General features: G+C 48.1%; 1 protein-coding gene across 3 annotated transcripts; it reads right to left on the reverse strand.

Moving 5' to 3' along the window:
* Window positions 1-437: 437 nt before the first annotated feature.
* On the reverse strand, window positions 438-19904 carry SLC1A5 (solute carrier family 1 member 5). Of its 3 annotated transcripts, XM_060186122.1 has the most exons (9): window positions 19570-19904; window positions 18875-19464; window positions 13323-13380; window positions 12925-12963; window positions 11799-11965; window positions 4202-4450; window positions 3376-3570; window positions 3074-3208; window positions 438-1169 (listed from the first exon to the last, which is right to left on the reverse strand). In XM_060186122.1, exons 2-9 carry the CDS (start codon window positions 19408-19410, stop codon window positions 935-937), a joined length of 1614 nt encoding a protein of 537 aa, XP_060042105.1. In that variant the 5' UTR covers window positions 19411-19464; window positions 19570-19904; the 3' UTR covers window positions 438-934. The 3 variants fall into 3 exon arrangements, with proteins under 3 accessions (XP_060042105.1, XP_016047655.1, XP_016047656.1); XM_016192169.2 differs by lacking the exon at window positions 19570-19904 and having other exon boundaries at window positions 18875-19562; XM_016192170.2 differs by lacking the exons at window positions 12925-12963; window positions 19570-19904 and having other exon boundaries at window positions 18875-19562.
* Window positions 19905-21029: the final 1125 nt, after the last annotated feature.

A 21029-nucleotide genomic window follows, 5' to 3' on the forward strand; every position in this document is an offset into this window, starting at 1 on the left:
TTTTCCAGGAAGTGCAGCCACTGTGTATAATAGGGGACGCCTGTGTTGTGTTTTGCTGCAAATCTGGCCAAGGCTTGTCAACACTTTCAGAAAATCATGTTCTACAGGCCTTGGGTAATTAGACACCTGCACTGTGTATTTCCATTCTTGGGGGAGGATGGGGAGAGCAGGGCACATGATAGGGCCCAACCTCTGGCTTGAGGGGGTTTGGAGTGGGGCAAGGCTTCACATGCTCACATAGGGAAATGCATGTGAGAAATCACTAGCCTTTTGTCACTTTTTTGGACCCTTGTACAAACCAGAAAAACACACCCAAAATAGAAAAATAAATAAATTGAGGCACTCAGTCACACACTGAAAACAAATTTTAAGTATTTATTTTTTATTTAAATATTTCTCCTTTCTAAAAAACATTTAAAAAAATGTTGAGAGGCAAGTTTGACACACTGGGAGGTTTTATTGCTTCAAAAATGTGCTCTGGGGTGATAGCGATTTCTCCCAAGGGTTCTCAGGAGTGTTTTACTGTGTGTGTGTGTGTGTGTGGAGGGTGGTGGGGGAGTGTCACAAAGGGCCTGGGAGGGTGAGCAGAGGGATGTTTAATGGAGAGGGTCACAGGCCACACAAACACACAACATACTTGACAGCCACCAAAGTCACCAGCAAAAAAATGACCTGAGTTCCCTTATTCATAAAGACAGCAGGCTTGTGCCCGGTGCCCCCACAGCCTTAAGATAGGGTGGCCCGGCAGACTCATGGGATGGGGTCCTCAAAAGGTGGGTGTGGAGAATGCTATATCTCTAGCTTGCCTGCTTCTTATAGCCTTGGTTGGGACAGCAGTGGAATCTGGGAGGTCTGAGGACACACACACATATTAAACCCCAGTAGCGAGACTTCCCAGATATCCCCAGGTCCCAGTGTTCACCGTACCTGGTGATCACATGACCGATTCCTTCTCACAGGGATCAGCACCCCCGCCAGGCCCCGGGCAGTGTTTGAGCAGGGGGTTCCCCTCCTCCGTGGGTGCCGGCAGCGGGGACAGGGGCAGCTCGCTCTTGACCTGGATCAGCTCCGGCACTGAGCTCCGAATCTCTGAACGGTCCATGTAACTCTGAAGGAGGCCGGCCCCAAAGGCATCACCTTCCATGTTGATGACAGTACAGAACCGGTCCCTAAACAGGGAGAAGTGCCAGGCCAGGGATGTGAGTGGCAGAAGAGGAGCTAGGAAACTTGTCTCTCTGTAATTTGTTGTTGTTATTGTTGTATGATTTCACCAATCCTGTCACTTTTTCATCCAGCCAGAGGCAGAGAGGTGAGACACAGCATTATCAACAGAGCTTCCTCTGATGCCTTGGTACCTTTCATGTGGTACTGGAGCTCCAACATGGGTCATTTAAAAAATTACGAGGGGCTAGGCAATGGCGCACTTGTTGAGGTCACATGTTACAGTGCCTGAGGACCTTGCTTGGTCCAAGCTCCCAGTTTCTACCTGCAGGGGTGAAGCTTTCACAAGTGGTGAAGTAGTGCTCCAAGTGTTTCTTTCTCTTCCTGTTTCCCCTTCCCTCTTAATTTCTGTCTCTATCCACAATAAATATGATTTAAAAATAAATATACTTTAAATTGTCTAAAATAAAAATATAAACATGAGAGAGAAGAAGAAATGAGAGAAAACCAGAACCTCAGTCTGGCATATGCAATGCTGTGGATCAAACTCAAGGCCTCAACACTCTAGCCACTGAGTAACAGCCCTATTCTCTCTCTCTTTTTAAAAGATTTTATTTATTTATTTATTTATTCATGAGAAAGATAGAGAAAGAAACAGATATCACTCTTGTACATGTGCAGCCAGGGATTGAACTTGGGGCCTCATGCTTGAGAGTCCAATGTTTTATCTACTGTGCTACCTCCTGGACCCTAATTCTTTATTTTTACCAGCTCTGGCTTATGGTGCTTCAAGCCTCAAGAATGAAACCTATTTGCATAACCATTATGCTATCTCCCCGCCGCCGTCTTCTTATTTTTTTTAATTTAAAAAATTATTTATTGAATAGAGATATACACCGAAGGCACTCAGCACATGCTTCGTTAGAAGACTTTTTGTTTGTTTGGTTTGGTCGCCAGGATTATGGCTGTGGCCGGAACAACTCCACCCCCTTTCCTTTTTTGGCTACTAGAGGGGTGAGAGAGGAGATACCACAGCACCAGTCTATCATTTGTGAAGCTTTCTCCCTGGGTGGGATATTTCCCCCTTGTGATAGCCTAGGCTCAAACCTAGTGTGTGATAGAGGGTGAGCTCTACCAGGTGACTCACCACAAGCCCTGAGACTTTACGCTACTAGTGGCTTCCATGTGACCACTAATATGTAGAGTACATGCATTGCTTAGCTGGTTCAAGATGGCTGTATGTGTCAGCCCATTTACTGCTCAAGGAGTACTCTCTCCACTTTACAGATGGGGTAGCTGAGACACAGGAGGTGAGTGAGTACTTGCCCAGGATCCTAACAGCCAGCAGTGATGGTGCTGGCACTGAGTACAAGCCACCTGGCTGAGGAGTCCACTGTGACAGCCACACTTGCAGGTTACCTTTCTGGGGTTCCTTTTTTGAACCCCAGTGGTGCATTCCTTCCCTTTAAAGGGAGCACTCGAGGTCGCAAGGTTCCTCCACTTAAAAAAAAATTTTTTTTTAATATTTATTTTATTTATTCCCTTTTGTTGCCCTTGTTTTTTTTAATTTTTTATTGTTGTAGTTATTATTGTTGTTGTCGTTCTTGGACAGGACAGAGAGAAATGGAGAGAGGAGGGGAAGACAGACACCTGCAGACCTGCTTCACCGCCTGTGAAGGGACTCCCCTGCAGGTGGGGAGCCAGGGTTCGAACCAGGATCCTTATGCCGGTCCTTGTGCTTTGTGCCACCTGCGCTTAACCCGCTGCGCTACAGCCCGACTCCCTCCACTTTTCTTTTTGAAGGCTTCCTTCCCTTCTCCTCTTCTGCTCTGAGGCTCTCAATGCCTCTCTTTCTCACCCCCTGTCCCAGGGGTTAACTCGGAGCATCCCAAGCACCCACACCCACACTTACACTAGCCAGTCCACAGCCAGGATCAAGGAGATGTAGTGAACAGGCAGGTTGATGGCCTCGAGGATGATGGTCAGGGTAAGGATTCCTCCGGCTGGGATGCCCGCGGCCCCCACACTGGATGCTGTGGCCGTGACCCTGGAGGGGCGGGCAGGGAGGGTTAGGATGAGGACGCAGAGAGGGAGAAGCTTCCTGCTCCACCTCCACCCCAAGCCTGCATGCAACGTCTCAGGACAAGTCGGGAGAGTGGTGGGATCTGGTTCTGGGATCCCTGTACTCACAGGATGATGACAATATTTACTCACAGGATAGTGATAAACTGCACAAAGTCTAGGGATTTCTGGTTAAGTTGTGCGATGAACACGGCAGCCACACACTGGAAGAGCGCTGCCCCGTCCATGTTGATGGTGGCACCGATGGGCAGGATGAAGCGGCTGATATTCTTGGAGACGCCATTCTTCTCCTCCACGTACTTCATCATCAGCTGCAGTGTGGCAGAGCTGTGGACACCAGGGAAGGTCCCTTAACCCTGTCTACTTGACCCAATAGCTCAGACCCCACCCATTCGGATGCCACCCCTGGGATTGGCCACGCCCACACCGCAGGACCAATCTCCAATTTCAGACAAGTCCCCAAACTAGACCCACCAATCTGATCTTGCCCAAGACACATCCACAAACCTATCACCCTGGATACAAGCCCCTCCCAGGAGCCTGGTCCCACAGCTTAGGCCCCTTCTAGGCCTCCTTTATAGGACTTATTTTCATTTATTAAATATATTTATTTTAGGGTGGAGGAGATAGCATAATAGTTATGCAAACAGACTCTCATGTCTGAGGCTCCAAAGCCCCAGGTTCAATCCTCCGCACCACCGTAAGCCAGAGCTGAGTATTTTTGAGCTCTCTCAAAAATAAAATCAATCAAACTTACTTATTTTAGGAGAAATAATGCGCGGGTTTCTCTTTCATGAAATAAGTCCCCCTGTGCCCACACCCAGTGCCCCTCCCCCACCCACAAGAGCAAAAGGGGTGTTCACAGGTCTGAGGGCTCGAACTTTACATCAGGCTCAACCTGACGCTGTTGACTGGCTACGGAAGAAGGGCAAACGCTAGAAGAAGAAGAAGGGCTCACCTAGAGGAAGTTCCAAAGGCGGTGGCCAGGGGCATCATGATGCCCCACAGGAAGGTGTAGGGGTTTTTTCGCGTGAAAATGAAGTAGATGAGTGGTAGCACGAGCAGCCCGTGGATGGCGTGGCCCAGCAGGCAGCACAGGATGTACTTGCCCAGGCTCTGAAAGAACTCGGACACTTGTTGCTTATTCTCACCCTTCATCTCCACGATCTTGGTGGCCACGAGGAACATGACGCCGATGGGTGCGTACCTGAGCACCAAGAGGACAGAACAGCAACTTTAGCCCAGCCTGGCCCATTGTGGCTAGGCACTGCGTGCCTCTCACACTCCTTGGGTCACACTACCCAGCCCTGTCTCCTGAAGGCCTGGAGGCTGTGCAGGTGCCTGTCCCCTGTACTCTCCATTTCCTAGGCACTTTTATCCCATTGAGATACAGTCAATCAGAAGATCAAAAAAGTCTGGACAGGTGGAGAAATAGCACAATGGTTCTGCAAATAGACCCTCATGCCTGAGGCTTCAAAGTCCCAGGCTCAATCCCCAGCACAACCATGAGCCAAAATTAAAATGTTAAAAAAACGATGAAGAGAAGGAGAAGGGGGTCGGGTGGTGGTTCACCTAGTAGAGTGTACATGTTACAATGTTCAAGGACCCAGGTTCAAGCCCCCAGACCCCATCTGCACGGGGAAAGCTTTGTGAATGGTGAAGTGGGGCTGCTAGTGTCTGTTTCTCTCCCTCTCCCTCTCTACCTCCTCCTTCCCTCTCAATTTCTGGCTGTCTCTATCCAATAAATAAGATTTAAAAAAAAAAGGCAGTAGCAGGATGAAACAAGGTGGCTTGCTCAGTAGAGGGCTGATGTCTCTCTTCTTTATTTTTTATCTTTATTTTATTTATTTTAAAAAATATTATATTTATTTATGAGAAAGATAGGAGGAGAGAGAAAGAACCAGACATCACTCTGGCACAGGTGCTGCCAGAGATCAAACTCGAGACCTCATGCTTGAGAGTCCAAAGCTTTACCACTGCACCATGATCTTTATTTTTTTTATTACCAGAGCACTCACTGTTCAGCTCTGGCTTACGGTGGTGAGGAGGAGAGGGGAGGATTGAACCTGGGACTTTGGAGCCTCAGGCATGAGAGTCTGTTTGCATAACCATTATGCTATCTACCCTCTGCCCTAGGGCTGGCCTCTCTATATACAAGGCCCTGGGCTCAAGCCCTGACACCACATGGGAGTACCATGAATAGCATTGGGGATGCCATGGAGCAGTGCTGTGGTTTCTTCACTCTCCCCCTTTTTTTTAAATATAATTTTTAATTTAGTTTATCTTAATGATAGAGAGATACAGAAAGAACAGAGCCCTGCTCAGCTCTGGGTGATAGTGGTGCTGGAAATTGAACCTAGAATCTCAGAGCCTCAGGCACAAAGTCTTTTGTAAAACCACTATGCTATCTTCCCCAGCACCTTTCACTCTCCCTCCTCTATCTGCCTTTCCACTTCCTCTCTAAGATAATAAAGTGGATGGGGAGGTGGTGCAACTAGTAGACCATAGGACCTGCTTGTGTAAAGTCCCAAATTCAATCCTGGGTAATGCATGTGCCAGATTAATGGCCTGGTTTTTCTCTTGTGAATAAAAATATCTCTACACGAGGCTAGATGGCGTGTGTGTGTGTGTGTGTGTGTGTGTGTGTGTGTATCGGGAGTGAGCGAAAGAAAGACACTAGACCACTGCTCAGCTCTGGCTGATGGTAGTATTGGAGACTGAACCTGAGACCTCAGGACCTGGTCAACTGTGCAGTTGGCCAAGTGCCCAAGACCTGGCATGAGAAGTGTCCAAAAGTTAAACAAGCCAGGCAATGCATAAATATTAGCTGCTATTATTCTTTGTCCAACTGTCAGAGGTCAGGCACAGCCCCAAGCACCTCACTTGGATTAACTCATTTGTGCCTGGTGTCAAACAGAGGCACAGAGGGGAATTTAGCTTTAAGGAAACAGCTGGGGAGGAGCACTCAGTCCACACAACTGCAAATCCCACTCCTATCCAATCACTGCCTGTTTCTCCCCACTTTCCAGACCTCTAGCTCCAAAAGACTATGGTAGGAGTCTCCTGCTTGGGGCGGGGTTGAAGACTCATTGGTGTTACTGGCCTAGGCGGTGGTGCAGTGAATAAACTGTTAAGACTCTCAAGCATGAGGTCTTCAGTTCAATCCTAGGCAGTGCATGTACCAGAGTAATGCTCTGGTTCTCTTTCTGTCTCTCAGTAATAAATAAATAGGGCTGGGGAGATAGATGGCATAATAGTTCTGCAAAATACATTCATGCCTGAGGCTCCAAGGTCCTGGGTTCAATCCCCAGCATCACCATCAGCCAGAGCTGAGCAGGGCTCTGGTGTCTCTCTCTCTCTCATTATAATATTAAAGAAAAAAAAGGTCATTGGTGTTCAGAGCAGCTTCTTAATTGGAATCAGGGCTACGGGGATGAAAGGCTGGGGGGGTATTAAAAATGCAGCCACCATTCAGTACCCATGGGACAAGCTCAGTAGTTAGAGCACAGGATATGCATTTAGGAGACTCCAAGTTCAACCACCAGGATTGCATATATCAGAATGATACTCTGCCATTCTCTCATATATATACTTAACATTAAAAAATTTTTTTGTATTTATTTATTCCCTTTTGTTGTCCTTGTTGTTTTATTGTTGTAGTTATTACTGATGCCATCGTTGTTGGATCGGACAGAGAAATAGAGAGAGGAGGGGAAGATAGAGAGGGGGAGAGAAAGGCAGACACCTGCAGACCTGCTTCACCACCTGTGAAGCGACTCTCCTGCAGGTGGGGAGCCCAAGTCTCAAACGGCGGTCCCTACACCGGTCCTTGCGCTTTGCACGTGCGCTTAACCCGCTGCGCTACTGTCCGACTCCCTATACTTAACATTTTAAAATTTCATTTATTTGTTTGATAGGACAGAGAGAAACTAAGAAAGATGGGGAAGATAGGGAGAAAGAAAGATACCTGCAGACGTGCTTCACTACTCATGAAGTTCCCCCGATGCCCCCGTGGGTGAGAACCAGGGGGCTTGAACCAAGGTAATGTTTGTGTTCACAGTATTGTGTGTGCTCAATCAGGTGCACCACTGCCCAGTTCCACTTCTCTTTCATTAAAGAAATAAATCTTGGGTAAATGGGAGATGACTAACCTGGTAGACTACTACTATTTTTTTTTTTAATTTTTTATTTCTGCCTTATAGTAGTACAGAGATTCAGTCTGGGAATTCTGGGGTCTTGGGCATGCAAGCCTGGAGCTGGGGGATGAACCTGAGACTTTCCTTGGACCTTCAGGTATGAATTTTTTCAAAAAACTATTTATTAATTAATTTATTCCCTTTTGTTGCCCTTGTTGTTTTATTGCTGTAGTAGTAGTAGTTGTTGTTATTGATGTTGTTATTGTTGGATAGGACAGAGAGAAATGGAGAGAGGAGGGGAAGACAGAGAGGGGGAGAGAAAGATAGACACCTGCAGACCTGCTACACCGCTTGTGAAACGACTCACTCCCCTGCAGGTGGGGAGCCGGGGGCTTGAACCGGTATCCTGATGCGGGTCCTTGCGCTTTGCGCCACGTGTGCTTAACCCGCTGCACTACCGCCCAACTCCCCCAGGTATGAATGTTTTTTGCATAACCGGTATGCTATCTTCCTAGGCCCTAAAGCGCGTACTTTCCCATACACAAGGATCCAGGTTTGAGCCCCTGGTCACCACATGAGAGCACTGTGCACAGAGGAAGCTTCATGAATGGTGAAGCAGTGCTGTCTGCCTCTCTGCTTTTCATACTCCAGCTTAAAAAACAAAAATAAAAACTGGGGAGGAGCAAGCAGCTGCATACCTAGTTAAGCACACATAGTATTAAGCAAAGGATCTGGGCTCAAGCCCCCACTTCCCACTGCAGGGAGGATACTTCACACAAGTGGCAAAGCAGGTCTGCAGGTATGTCTCTCCTTCTCTCTCCCTATCTACTCTTTCCCTCTCAATTTTTCTCTGTCCTATTCAATAAAATGGAAAAAATGGCTTCAGGAACAGTGAATAACCCTGATGGCAGGTTCCAGATGCTAGCAGGATGCTACCAGACTTCCCTGGACAGACAACCCCACCAATGTGCCTTAGAGCTCTGCTTCCCCAGAGCCCTTCCCCACTAGGGAAAGAGAGAGACAGGCTGGGAGTATGGATCGACCTGTCAACGCCCATGTTCAGCGGGGAAGCAATTACAGAAGCGAGACCTTCCACCTTCTCCATCCCACAATGATCTTGGATCCATACTCCCAGAGGGGGGTTAGAGAATAAGAAAGCCGTCAGTGGAGGGGATGGTATATGGAGGTCTGGTGATGGGAATTGTGCGAAGCTGTACCCCTCTTATCCTATGGTTTTGTCAGTGTTTCCTTTTTTTTTTTTTTTTCTTTTCTTTTTTTTTTTTAATTTTATTTATTTATTTAATATTTATTTTATTTATTTATTCCCTTTGTTGCCCTTGTTGTTTTATTGTTGTAGTTATTATTGTTGTTGTTGTCGTTGTTGGATAGGACAGAGAGAAATGGAGAGAGGAGGGGAAGACAGAGAGGAGGAGAGAAAGACAGACACCTGCAGACCTGCTTCACCGCCTGTGAAGCGACTCCCCTGCAGGTGGGGAGCCTGGGCTCGAACCGGGATCCTTATGCCGGTCCTTGTGCTTTGCGCCACCTGCGCTTAACCCGCTGCGCTACAGCCCGACTCCCAAGTGTTTCCTTTTTATAAAAAACAAAACAAAACAAAACTAGCACTGTTTGCCAGGGGCAGTAGAACACAGGCACAAAGTTCTGGTGAATCTCTGGCAACTACTGTTAGGAGAAAGAAGGAGAGGAAGGAAGGAAGGAAGGAAGGAAAAAGAAAGAAAGAAAGAAAGAACAAGAAAGAGAGAAGGAAGGAAAGGAGAGAAAGGGGTGGGGCACTGGTGCAGCTGGTTAAACACACATATCACCCTGTGCCCCAGCTTGTCACCTGCAAAGGCGGGACACTTCAAGAGCAGTGAGGTAGGTCTGTAGGTGTCTTTCTTTCCTCCCCTCCTCAATTCCTCTCTGTCTTCTAATAAAACTTGGGGTGGGGGGGAATGATGTTGTTTTCATTAATGTGTGTTAACCCCTAAGTAACTAAAGTTTGTTTTAAGTTTTAAATAAGATTTAGTTAAGCTGAATGTGATTTTAAAGATCCCGACTTGTAGAGTTGACACACCTTTACCGGACTAAAATATAAGACAGTTTCGTCCTTCTGATAGCTAACATCAGCGTCAATTCATTAGCTAGAGATTTTCTGAGATCTCTAGGCATGGTAAGATGCCTCTGCAGTCTCTCTCACTCTTGTGAAAATTCTAAATCTTACCAGCACCCCAATACCAACTGCCTGTTTGTAACAAATTCCACATTTGGAGTGGCTTTATAATAACCCAATCTGGGTAGAGCAGGGGCCTTGCCAGAAAAGAAGGGTTAAACATGATATTCCTGGTCTGATAAAAAGTTTTTATTCAACAAATGTGATTCAACAAAATTATTTAGTGTAAAATTGTCATCTAAAAGAAATGTAACAGTAAAAATTTATTTCTAAACATTTAAGCTATGAGGTTTATCTTAGCCTTTTAAGTGAAAGATCAATTAAGTTGTGTACTCACCCTTGTTCATAGCTGCCCTAAGGGTGTGATAAGCTTTGTGATAAGCAAAGATCCTAACAAAGTTTAAAATTGTTTAAGTGATTAAAAAAAAAAGGTAAACATTTTATCATGTCAACACATTAGGTATTGACTTTCTATAACATACTGGTATATTTTAATAAAGAGCCTTCTAAAATCATATGAAGGAACTCAAGCCAATTCTAACCATTAAACTTCTAACTTGGTACACATTATTTTCTCTCTTAAGTAAATAGGTACAACTAAACATTTTTCCTTTTTTTATTTATGGGTATGTGATAACTCCTAAAGTCACTCATATCCTTAAATTTTTCTCTCATTTTTTACAAGCCTCTTACATTTTAACGCTTGACCTGCCATAGTGAGAGCACTTTACTGGCTCCTACATTGTTTAATTAAGATCCTGCTATTCAGATTTTTAAGATTAATCCCCATTGATAAAAGCCAATGCTCTCTGGCAGATTGATGTAACTCACCTGCCCATGTTTGGTAAACAAAAATATGTTTTTGTTTTCTCAATTGGTACTTTTTCTAAATTTATGTGGGCTACAGCTCAAACAGAAAAAAGCTCAAAAACCTTATGAGCCATATGCTCTCCTGTTTTTCTTCAATAGATATATCCATTCCATGTATTTTTGTTTCCTTTAAAATATTATTCTCATTACAATAACCCCTATACTATAACCCTTAAGCTCAATTAATAAAAAATAAAAAAAGGGGAGTGCACCCCCCAATATTCAGTTGGCTAAAGTGTCAATAAAGTAACTATACTAAATCTTTTTAATATTTACAAAAATTTGAATTGTCCATTTATTATATCTCATTGACAAAGCCACCCACTTTTCCAGTCATAGAGACATTTTTTTTTTTCTTTTTCTTTTAAACCCTGGATATCCATGTTTTGTTTTTCTTTTATTATGGTGGATGCCATTATTGCTCTTGCAAAATCCACAGAGTCCCTGTTGACAAGTCCTTACCACAAAGGACACCATACCAGTATATACCCAGCTAACCCAACCTACCTCCTCCCCCTGACCAGCTGCACTCTATTTCCACCCGTAGAGGTCCAGGTACTCCCCCTTGGTAATCCGGGTGGCTCCTCTTTCTCCTTCTCCTCCTCTTAACCGTGGGGCCTTGCTTGCTCAATAAAAGCGCACAGCTCATCCAACAAAGGCTCGAGGAAATACGGCTTCACCAAGTTGAGGTCCGCTACCACAGACTCAAAAGACTCTGGAGCCTGAAGGCTACGAACCCTCCCTGGCACTCCAGTAGACCAATGATGGGTAAGATCTCAGAGAGACTGAGACAACCTAAGACAGGTCATGGAGCCAATATCCAAAAGCCAGCAGAGGCATGGTATCCAATGACGGGTAAGATCACTGGTGCGGTGACAACCTAAGACAGGAGCTATGCGACCTGGCATTACACACAGAAGGGGGATATTTTGGGGTCTGCTTGGCCCCAATCTAGGCCCAGCAGAAACTGGAACCATAAGCCTGGTTCCAGTTTCGCTGATGGTCACTAACCTCCTCAGAGTGACACAGCATCTCCTGTAGGCCATGCCTGAATTCACCTCTGCCCTCCAGCTGATGATGTGTAAAGAGCATAGGCCCCACCGACGGTGACGCCGCCTCACACCACCTCAAACATCATCTCACCCTACCTTTCCATCTCTGCCTCTACCCCCTGCCTATAAAAAATGGTCTTTTCCTCAATAAAGCGAGTCACTGCCTTGACAGTACTCCCGACTTGGTGTGTTTTCTTTTCTCAAGTCGTCGACACTCCCCCTCCCGCTCAGCCCCAGAAGGGGGGGTCCGGCTGGTCCAGATCTCCCTCCTCGCGACTAGGTAGTCGGGGAGAACCCCACCAGTCCTCACCCCTGCCCATCACCTACCACATGATCCAGGAGACCAGCACCATAGTGGCTTCATTGAAGGAGTTGAAGAATTGGATGAGTATTTCTCCCTGGGGCCCCAGCTTCCGCAGAGCCACGCCAAAGACGATGGCAAACACCACTAGGCCTAGGATGTTCATGCCTTCCACCTCATCCCCCTTGGGCACCTTTGGGTGAGAAACAGAAGAGATGGGGACACTCCATCACTGAGGGTCTTTCTGGGCAGTGCTGTGCCCCTTCTTCCCAAAGATCATGATGGGATGGATGCCTTGGGGGGGAAAGAGGGTCTGGATAGTGGGGCCCAGGGCAGTGTGGGAACTGGAGGAAATGGCAGCTTGACAGTTTTTTGGAGGTGGGGGGTAGATCATGAAGGGCTTCCTGGAAGAAGGAGCTAAGGTCTGCACAACAGGAAGGGTAAGGGTGGTAAAGAGGCGTGGTAAAAGGTAACGGAGAGAGAAGACAATTACCACCTAGAAAGGAGACTAACGAGGGACATTATGACATACTTGGTAGAGTCCATGTCACAATGTACAAGGACATAGGTTCAAACCCCTGGGTCCCCACCTGCAGGATGAGGGTGAGGGGGACTTTAGGAAAGGTGATACAGGGCTGTAGGTGTCTGTTTCTCTTTCCCTATCACCCCCTTCCCTACAGATTTCTCTGTCTCTATCCAATAAATTATATATAATTTATTGGATAATTTATATGACTATATGAGCAACTAAGATGCTAAAACAAAACAAAAAACCCAGAAAAACAGTCACTAGGGAGGAACATGAGCTGGGCAGTCACAAGACAGGTCCTGTGGGTGGTGGTGAGCTTGACTTCCTGCCAGGGCACAGGGGAGCATCTGAAGGCTATAGGGACAAAGACCACTTGGGTTGCTAGGCTTGGGGCACAGGAGGGAGGCCTGTGGCAGAGAGAAAAAGATGAGTCTGGATGCAGGGAGTGGGTGGGTGGGGGTCAGGGGTTGTAGAATGGAGATGTTTCTCCCACAAGGGAGAAGACAGAATTGGGGATGGTAGTCACACAGAGAGTCTAAAACTGGAGACGGTAGAGATTAGGGACACACACACAAAGGTCCAAGGGGTGGGGTCCTTGCTACCTCCTCCCCGTCCCACTTTACCAGAGTTCCGTTGATCGATCCTTTGTAGGAGGCTGAGTACTGTGGAAGGGGTTGGGGAAAATCAGTTTCAGTTTCAAGACCCCTCCCCTCCAGGACCAACATCCCTGAGACATGATCTGACTTCATACCCCCACTTCTCAGAGGTGGAAACCCAGGATGTGAGAGAGCAAGGTACTTGGGTGCCCTGAACCTCCTATATTCATTAGTCATTGAGGAACATGGGTGAGGTCACTGAAGATCCCCCCCCCATCTGATGTGTAACAGTGTGAGTGTGGGTCTTTAGTTCCAGGCACTGCCCAAATCAAGACGCATAGCTCATAAACTGGCTGTCTTCCTCCCTCATAACCCCCCACCCCAGGACACACCTCCACTCCCCACCTCCCACTTCCAGAACTCACTGAGGGGGAGGCGGCCGGGGAGGCGGCAGCAGACACCAGGTTGGAAGGGAAGGCATTTCTGCAGAGAACAGAAGGCTTATTAGATTCCAAGGAGAGGAGGAGCCTTGGTTTGCACTCCCAAAAGGGGCCTCCCTCCCAGGACTCACACAGGCAGAACTAGACCTAGACCTGCATTTTTGGACCCCAGAAAGCTGACCCCCAAGCCCTGAGGAATTGTGGTCTGGGGGTGGGGCATGTTGGCTTCTTAAGTGGCAGGGTCACACAGGGCCTTGGCCCCACCCCCATGCAACAAACTTAACACCCTGGGCGTCTTGCATCAGCCACTTCTTCCAGGAGCACAGGGAACAGGGCGGGCTGAGCCTATGGCCACCTGCCCCCCCCAGGGGTGGGGCTGGTGGGTGGATCAGAGGGTCTGTTGCAAAGGGTAATGGCAGAGGCGGACAAGGGACAGCAGCTTGTGCCACACATGTGATAAAATCTGTGTTTACAGGGCTGCTCATGTATGACATGTCCAAGGGTGACTCAGTGTGTGGGATACTCCTGAGGGGGTGGGCAGACAGACAGCTCAAGCAGTGTTAGAGATAGTGTCAGATACAGTTAGAGCACTGACTTTCATACATGAAACCCCAGGGCCCGGGGTTCAATCCCTGACATGACCATGTAGAGCTGGGGTGTGCTCTGGTGTATCTCTCATTAAGCAAAAAAATGTAAAAAGATATATGCATTATTAACATGAAAGAAGAAAAAGAAACAGCTATCACACTGGCACATGTGATGCCAGGAATCAAACTCAGGACCTATGTCCAACACCGTATCCCTTTTACTGCCTCCCAGTCCACATAAATAAATATTTCAAAAGAGGCTGAGGGGACCAGGTGGTGGTGCACCTGATTGAGCACACATGTTATCATGGGCAAGGACCCAGGATCAAGCCAGTCCCCACCTGAAGGAGGAAACACTTCACAAGTGGGGAAGCAGGGCTGCAAGTATCTCTCTTTTCTCTCTCCCTATCTTCCCTTTCCCTTTTGATTTCTCTGTTTCTATCCAATTAGAAAAGAGAGAGATGGGGAGGGGAGGACTGGAGAGATAGCAGTAGTTTATGTAAAAGACTTTCATGCCTAAAGCTCAGGTTTAACCCCCCAGCACCATAATCAGCCAGAGCTGAGCAGTGCTCTGGTGTTTTCTCTGTATCTCTCATTTAAAAAAGGGTGAGACTTGCCTGGCTAGGAAGGGACAGACCTGAGATGTGAACCCAGATAGCTACAGAGGCTGAACCTCTGAGGTTTTTTTTTTTGCTCTCCCTGTCCCCAAAGACACAGCCCTGCACGGTGCCTGTGGGCCCATGAAGAGATCTGTCAGATGCCAGTATCCAGTGAGGGGAGCATTCAGACATGTAGGACACCATTGGTGTGGGGTCATGTGTGTGCATATGTATATAAGCAGCTTGATGTGTCAGTGGCATCGTGGACTGGCTGTTTGTGACCAAGGGGTATTAGTCTCTAGTGGGACTGATAGAGTGGGTCACTGCACTGAGATGCCGTAGTTGTGGTTGAGTGTGCCTGTGGGATGTCTCAGCTAAGTCTCGGGGGTGGCTGGCCAGGTTTGAGTCTGTTTTGGTGTCTCAGTTTTCATATGGTTGTGCCCTGCCTGCAGATCAGACATGGGCTGGGCCAGCACCCTGCTAATCTCCCTCAGCCAGGAGGTCCTCACCCCCTGCAACTCCTGAGACACCCCACCTGCCAGTTCTGCCTGCACGCAGGCCTCCAGAGGTTGAGGGAGCCCTACCCCATGACTCATCATTTCCTGACACCCCCAGTTCCAGGAAGTTCCCCCACCAACCTGGAGACACTTAGTCAGCAGGGACACCAAAGCCAAGGCCATGTGGACCCCATAATCTGATCTCCTTTAAAGTTAGGAAAGGATTCTTTGGGATTGAAGGAACCTGGGGTGACAGGTGACATGCAGGGAGGAAAATCTGGTGGGGTTCAAGGATCTCATGTACTACTGGAGCCCCAAGTCTGCAGACGCTGAATTCAAGTCTCTACCCAGAAGTCCCATCCTGGGCTCTTTGGTCACCCCAAAACTCCCCTTTCAAGAACTTTCCTTCAGGTGCCCTCCCCTCATAGGAAACCACCCTTCCCCCAGCTCGTCCCCCCGCCCCAAGACTTTGATCCACTTTCCAACATGGGGCTTCCCTTTGAGACTCAGGCACCCACATTATAAATTCTCTGTCCCAAACCCAATTGCAAGTAAGACTAAAAAAATAAACCCATGGGACTACATCACACTGAAAAGCTGCACAGCAAAAGAAACCATCACCCAAACAAGGAGACTCCTCACAGAATGGGAGAGGATTTTTACATGCCATACATCAGACAAGAGACTAATAACCAAAATATATAAAGAGCTCACCAACAGTGGGCTTAAATTGTTAATGCATGGGAGTTGGGCCATAGTGCAGCGGGTTAAGCGTAGGTGGTGCAAAGCGCAAGGACCAGAGTAAGGATCCTGGTTCAACCCCTGGTTCCCTACCTGGAAGGGAAGTGGCTTCACAGGTGGTGAAGCAGGTCTGCAGGTGTCTTTCTCTTCCCTCTTTGTCTTTCCCTCCCCTCTCCATTTCTCTCTGTCCTATCCAACAACAATGGCATCAATAACAACAATAAAATAAGGGCACCAAAAAGGAAAATAAAAAAATTGTTAATGCATTTCTTTTTAAAAAATATTTATTTATTTATTTATTCCCTTTTGTTGCCCTTGTTGTTTTATTGTAGTTATTATTGTTGTTGTTATTGATGTCATTATTGTTGGGTAGGACAGAAAGAAATGGAGAGAGGAGGGGAAGACAGAGAGGGCGAGAGAAGGATAGACACCTGCAGACCTGCTTCACCGCCTGTGAAGCGACTCTCCTGCAGGTGAAGAGCCGGGGGCTCGAATTGGAATCCTTATGCTGGTCCGTGCACTTAACCCGCTGTGCTACCGCCCAACTCCCCTGTTAATGCATTTCTAATAATGACCTTTTTTTCCCCTGAAATATTAAATCACCTATAATCTTAGGCCAGGGAGACCAGAAGCAACCAGTCTTGTCAGTATAGAAGATACAGTTATTTGTAAATAGTATTAAATAATATAAATCATGGTAAGGTCTTGTATGGTACAGTAAATCCTAACCATGGAATTTTCAAAGTAAATTAAGTTACCAAATAACTTGGTTACAATAATAATTATCTTTTGCCTTCTTAAACGAAGACAGCAAGGAACCTTCCTCATTCTCTATAAAACCTGTATTTCTCCCAGTCCTGGAACCTCTGGGGCTTTGCTTGTTTTTTCCTTCATGCCTCTCTTGATCTGTACCACTTGATACTTCACCTGCTAATCTCAACCAAATCAAAGCAACCAGTGTCACCTAGATATGTTTCCTTCGGACTGTATCCAGAGATGCCAGGTCTGGGATGTCAGCCTTCCAGCTCCAGTACTCAGGTGAGACCTTTCCTAGCTCATAGGACTCCTTAATTCCATTTCGGTAGTGCACTTCCTAACAAAATTACAGAACCTAGATAGAGAGCAGGGCCCATGAGATAGGGCACATGTGCACATGTATCTGTAAGATAGGGGGAAATATGTACCTTAAAGGAAAAGTATGCAATGGCCTACAGTGACTCACAAAGTACAGCAAGCAAGTAGACAGACCTAAAAAAGACACAATAAAGTACTTAATCAGATATTTTCTTTCTTTCTTTTTATTATTTTTATTTATAAATAGCGGCAGCCAGAAATTGAGAGGAAGGGGGAGATAGAGAGACAGAGGGGCCGGGTGGTGGAGCACCTGGTTGAGCGCACATATTACAGTGCATAAGGACCCAGGTTCGAGCCCCCGGTCCCCACCTGAGGGAAAGCTTTCCAAGTGGTGAAGCAGGTTTACAGGTGTCTCCGTCTCTCTCCCTCTCTATCTCCCCTCCTCCTCTCAATTTCTGGCTGTCTCTATCCAATAAATAAGTAAAAGATAATTTAAAAAAGAGAAAGAGAGAGAGACAGAGAGACACCTACCTGCAGCACTGCTTCACCTACTTGTGAAGCTTTTGCCTTGCAGGTCCGGGCTTGTAACACATGTGCTCAGCAAGGTGCACCACCACCCAGCCCCTCAGATGTTTTCTAATTAGACCTAAATACCCTCCTCATCTACTTCCTATTTCACTTCCCTCCATCACTCTACATCTAATCCTGTCAGATAAAATAAGGACTACAAAAGCTGGATAAGAGCAAGAGACCAGCACACTTTAATGATGACCAGTTTGGTCACTATCAGGCCACCCCATCATCCAGGGTTCTAGTTAGGGAATCCTGGGATTCCCACATAGATATGATGGCCCTAGACCTCTAATAGAACCCTCTCCACCATCACTGGTCATCTCCATGAGGAACAATACTATAAACCCTCTTGCGGGCCTCTACAGGGCCTTGTCCTCAATGCAGAACAACAATATGGGGCTAGGAACTGCCCCACTCTCTGAAGGAAGGATGGGTCAACATACTCTGCCACTGGAGGAAAACTGGTCCTGAAATGAGTGCAGCCTAGAATGTTCCTAGCTGGACTGCAAGCTCAGACTGACAGGATGCAGAGGTTACACAGGCTCCTATGCCAAATATGAATAGACATGGGCCCTAGATCTAATGGGTGGGGTTTACAGTTAATGTCATATATATATATACTTATTTTCACTTATTTGGGAGCTACTCTCTGTCCTGATTCAACTTTCTAATCCTACTTCCAACTCTGACACTTTCTTCCCAGACAATATTTTTAGCCCACCTGCATGTTATCTGTGGAGCTCAGACAAAATTAGTAAAGTCATGGGCCCCTTAGAATATACCTAAAATAGACTGCTTAGCTCCTTCCAACATAAAGACTCCAAATCTCATCTGCTAGTTTTTACCTCTAGGTTCCTGATTATTAAACAATTTGTCCTGCTTTATATCTTAATGCTTTTCAGCCACCAATTTGCAGGTGCTACTCTGACACCAAGTTGACTTCCCTGGGCAGACGATCCCACCAATGTGTCCAGGAACCCCACCTCCCCAGAGCCTTACCCCTCTATAGAAAGACAGAAACAAGCAGGGAGTATGGATCCACCTGCCAACGCCCATGTCCAGCAGAGAAGCAAGTACAGAAGTCAGACCTCCCACCTTTTGCACTTCATCATGATCCTGGGTCCATGCTCCCAGAAGGATAAAGATTAGGGACTCTTCCAGTAGAGGGGGGGTATTTCGAACTCTGGTGGTGGGAATTGTAACCTTCTTATCCCACAATATTGTCGATCATTATTAAATCACCAATAAAGATAAATTATCTGTCACAAGGGTCAGATTTCCCCCACCTCCCCCTAGATCCAGTTTTCTTGACCCCCTGGGGTTGGCCTGCCTCTGGGAGGGGGAGAGGGAGGGGGGCCCAAAGTCACCCTTCTGGTTCTCCAGTCCACGCGGCCTAAGTCCCCGAGTCTCCCCCCCCTTTCCTCCCCGCCAACTCTCTCAAACTTCCGGGGTAGGCGAAGCCTGACCTTAGGAGATCCAGGAATGAACTAAGCATGTCCTTTTTGGCGGTCTCTTCCGTTGCCAAGGCGTGGGACCCCGCCGAAACGTTGAAGGCGACTCCGGGCTGCAGAACCAGCGCCAAGCTCACGCCGAGCGCGGACGCCAGCAGGGTGGTGACCATGAAGAAGAGCAGCGCCCAGGCGCCCAGGCGCCCCAGCGCGCTCGGGTCCAGGCTGGAGGCGCTGGCCACGAGGCTGCAAACCACCAGCGGCAGGATGATCATCTTGAGCAGGCGCAGCAGCAGCTCGCCCGGGAAGGCGAAGGCGGCCAGGGCGGAGGGGCTCAGCTTGCTGTTGGACTCCAACATCCCCAGCCCCAGCGCCACGCCCGCCAGCACGGCGGCCACCGTCAGCAGCACCAGCAGGTTGGCGCGCAGGCAGCGGCGCACCCGGCCCGGGGCCGCGCCCGGCTTCTCCACGTGGACCATGGTCGGGATGCAGTTGGCTGTGGGTTCCGCCGCCGCGAGCCCCTTGGACTCCCCCTTGGGAAGTTCGGCCACCATGACGAGTTCCCCCGGGGTGCCTCGGCGCTTGGAAGTTGGAAGCGCTGGAAACTCCTTAGAAATGAAAGTTAAGCAACAGCGTGAGGAGGCTGGGACTTCACAGCGGGGCGCTCAGGGCCACTCCGCTCCCCTAGGTCGTAACGGGGAATAGGGGAGCACCTGGGTTTCTCAGTCCTTGAGGTGGAGTGGGGGTTGCGCAACTGGGAATTCAGACGCTTTGTCCAGCTAGGCAGCGGGGTGCTCGGCCCGAGGCGTCCACGCGGCGGTCTTTGAGAGGCCTAGATCCGGGACGCCTGGATCCCTGGATCCGGGAGGCGGGGACCCGGGGTGTCCGAGTCTTGGAAACGGAGATCTGGGGAGTATGAGTCGGGGGTGGGGGAAGCTAGAAGTAGGAACTTCTGGAAAAAGGGGTGGGGGGCGCTCAGGCTCCTGGGCGCGGAAGGCGGCCACCCAGAAGTAGCGGCCCGAGACGCTACTGCCCTGGGGCGCTGCGCGGTTCTGAGCCCACTCAGCAGAAGCACCAGGTTTAAGAAGAGGGGCGGAGCCTTGGTGGGCGGGAACAGGATGGTCATCTCTGATTGGATTCTAGTTGTTGCGAGCTAGTTTGCGGGGCGAAGTGGGAGGGTCTAAGCATCCCATACAAGGAGCTACTCTCTTCCTAGATCCACCTTTCTGGTCCTTTTTCCAGCCATAACATTACCTCCCCAGACTATTAACTAGGATTCACCTGCATATCAGATTTCAGGCCCAGGGAAAAAAAACCAAAACAACAACCTAATATAGCCATAGACCCTTTGGAATATAACTAAAATATGCCTACTAGCTATCTACAGGACGGAGACCCCCCTTCCCAACTCTTCATCTGCACTACTCCTGCCTTTAGGGTCATGGTTAGTCAACAAATTGTTTGGCTTTATATGTTATCTCTCTTTTCAGCCACCAGGTTCCAGATGCTAGCATGATGCCAACCAGACTTCCCTGGACAGACAACCCCACCATTGTGTCCCGGCACTCCAATTCCCCAGAACCCCGCCCCACTAGGGAAAGAGAGAGGCAGGCTAGGAGTATGCATCGACCTGTCAACCTCCATGTTCAGCAGGGAGGCAATTACAGAAGCCAGACCTTCCACCTTCTGCATCCCACAATAACCTTGGGTCCATACTCCCGGAGGGATAAAGAACAGGAAAGCTGGGTGTCGGACGGTAGCGCAGCGGGTTAAGCGCGGGTGCCGCTAAAGCTCAAGGACCGGCGAAAGCATCTCGGTTCGAGCCCCCGGCTCCCCACCTGCAGGGGAGTCTTCACAGGCGGTGAAGCAGGTCTGCAGGTGTCTATATTTATCTCCCTCTCTCTGTCTTCCCCCCTTTCCATTTCTCTCTGTTATATCCAACGACGACATCAATAACAACGATAATAAAACAAGGGCAACAAAAGAGAATAAAGGAGCCAGGAAGTGGTGCACCTGGTTAAGCACTCACATTACAGTGCCAAAGGACCCAGGTTCAAGCCCCTGGTCCCCACCTACAGGGGGAAAGCTTCATGAGTGATGACGCAGGTCTGCAGGTGTCTCTCTGTCTCTGTCCCTCCCTGTTTCCCCCCTCCCTTGCAATTCCTCTCTGTTC

This window comes from Erinaceus europaeus, chromosome 2 (genome assembly GCF_950295315.1).
Source record: "Erinaceus europaeus chromosome 2, mEriEur2.1, whole genome shotgun sequence".
Classification (NCBI taxonomy): Eukaryota; Metazoa; Chordata; class Mammalia; order Eulipotyphla; family Erinaceidae; genus Erinaceus; species Erinaceus europaeus.

Bases quoted from the DNA above. Each gene is read 5' to 3' on its own strand.
- SLC1A5 (XM_060186122.1), bottom strand. From the start codon at position 19,410: ATGGTGGCCGAACTTCCCAAGGGGGAGTCCAAGGGGCTCGCGGCGGCG. The intron at 13,381-18,874 runs GTCAGGCTTCGC...TGTTCTCTGCAG, and splicing joins TCATTCCTGGATCTCCTAAG to AAATGCCTTCCCTTCCAACC. The intron at 3,209-3,375 runs GTGAGTAAATAT...CCGCCCCTCCAG, and splicing joins GTGCAGTTTATCACTATCCT to GGTCACGGCCACAGCATCCA.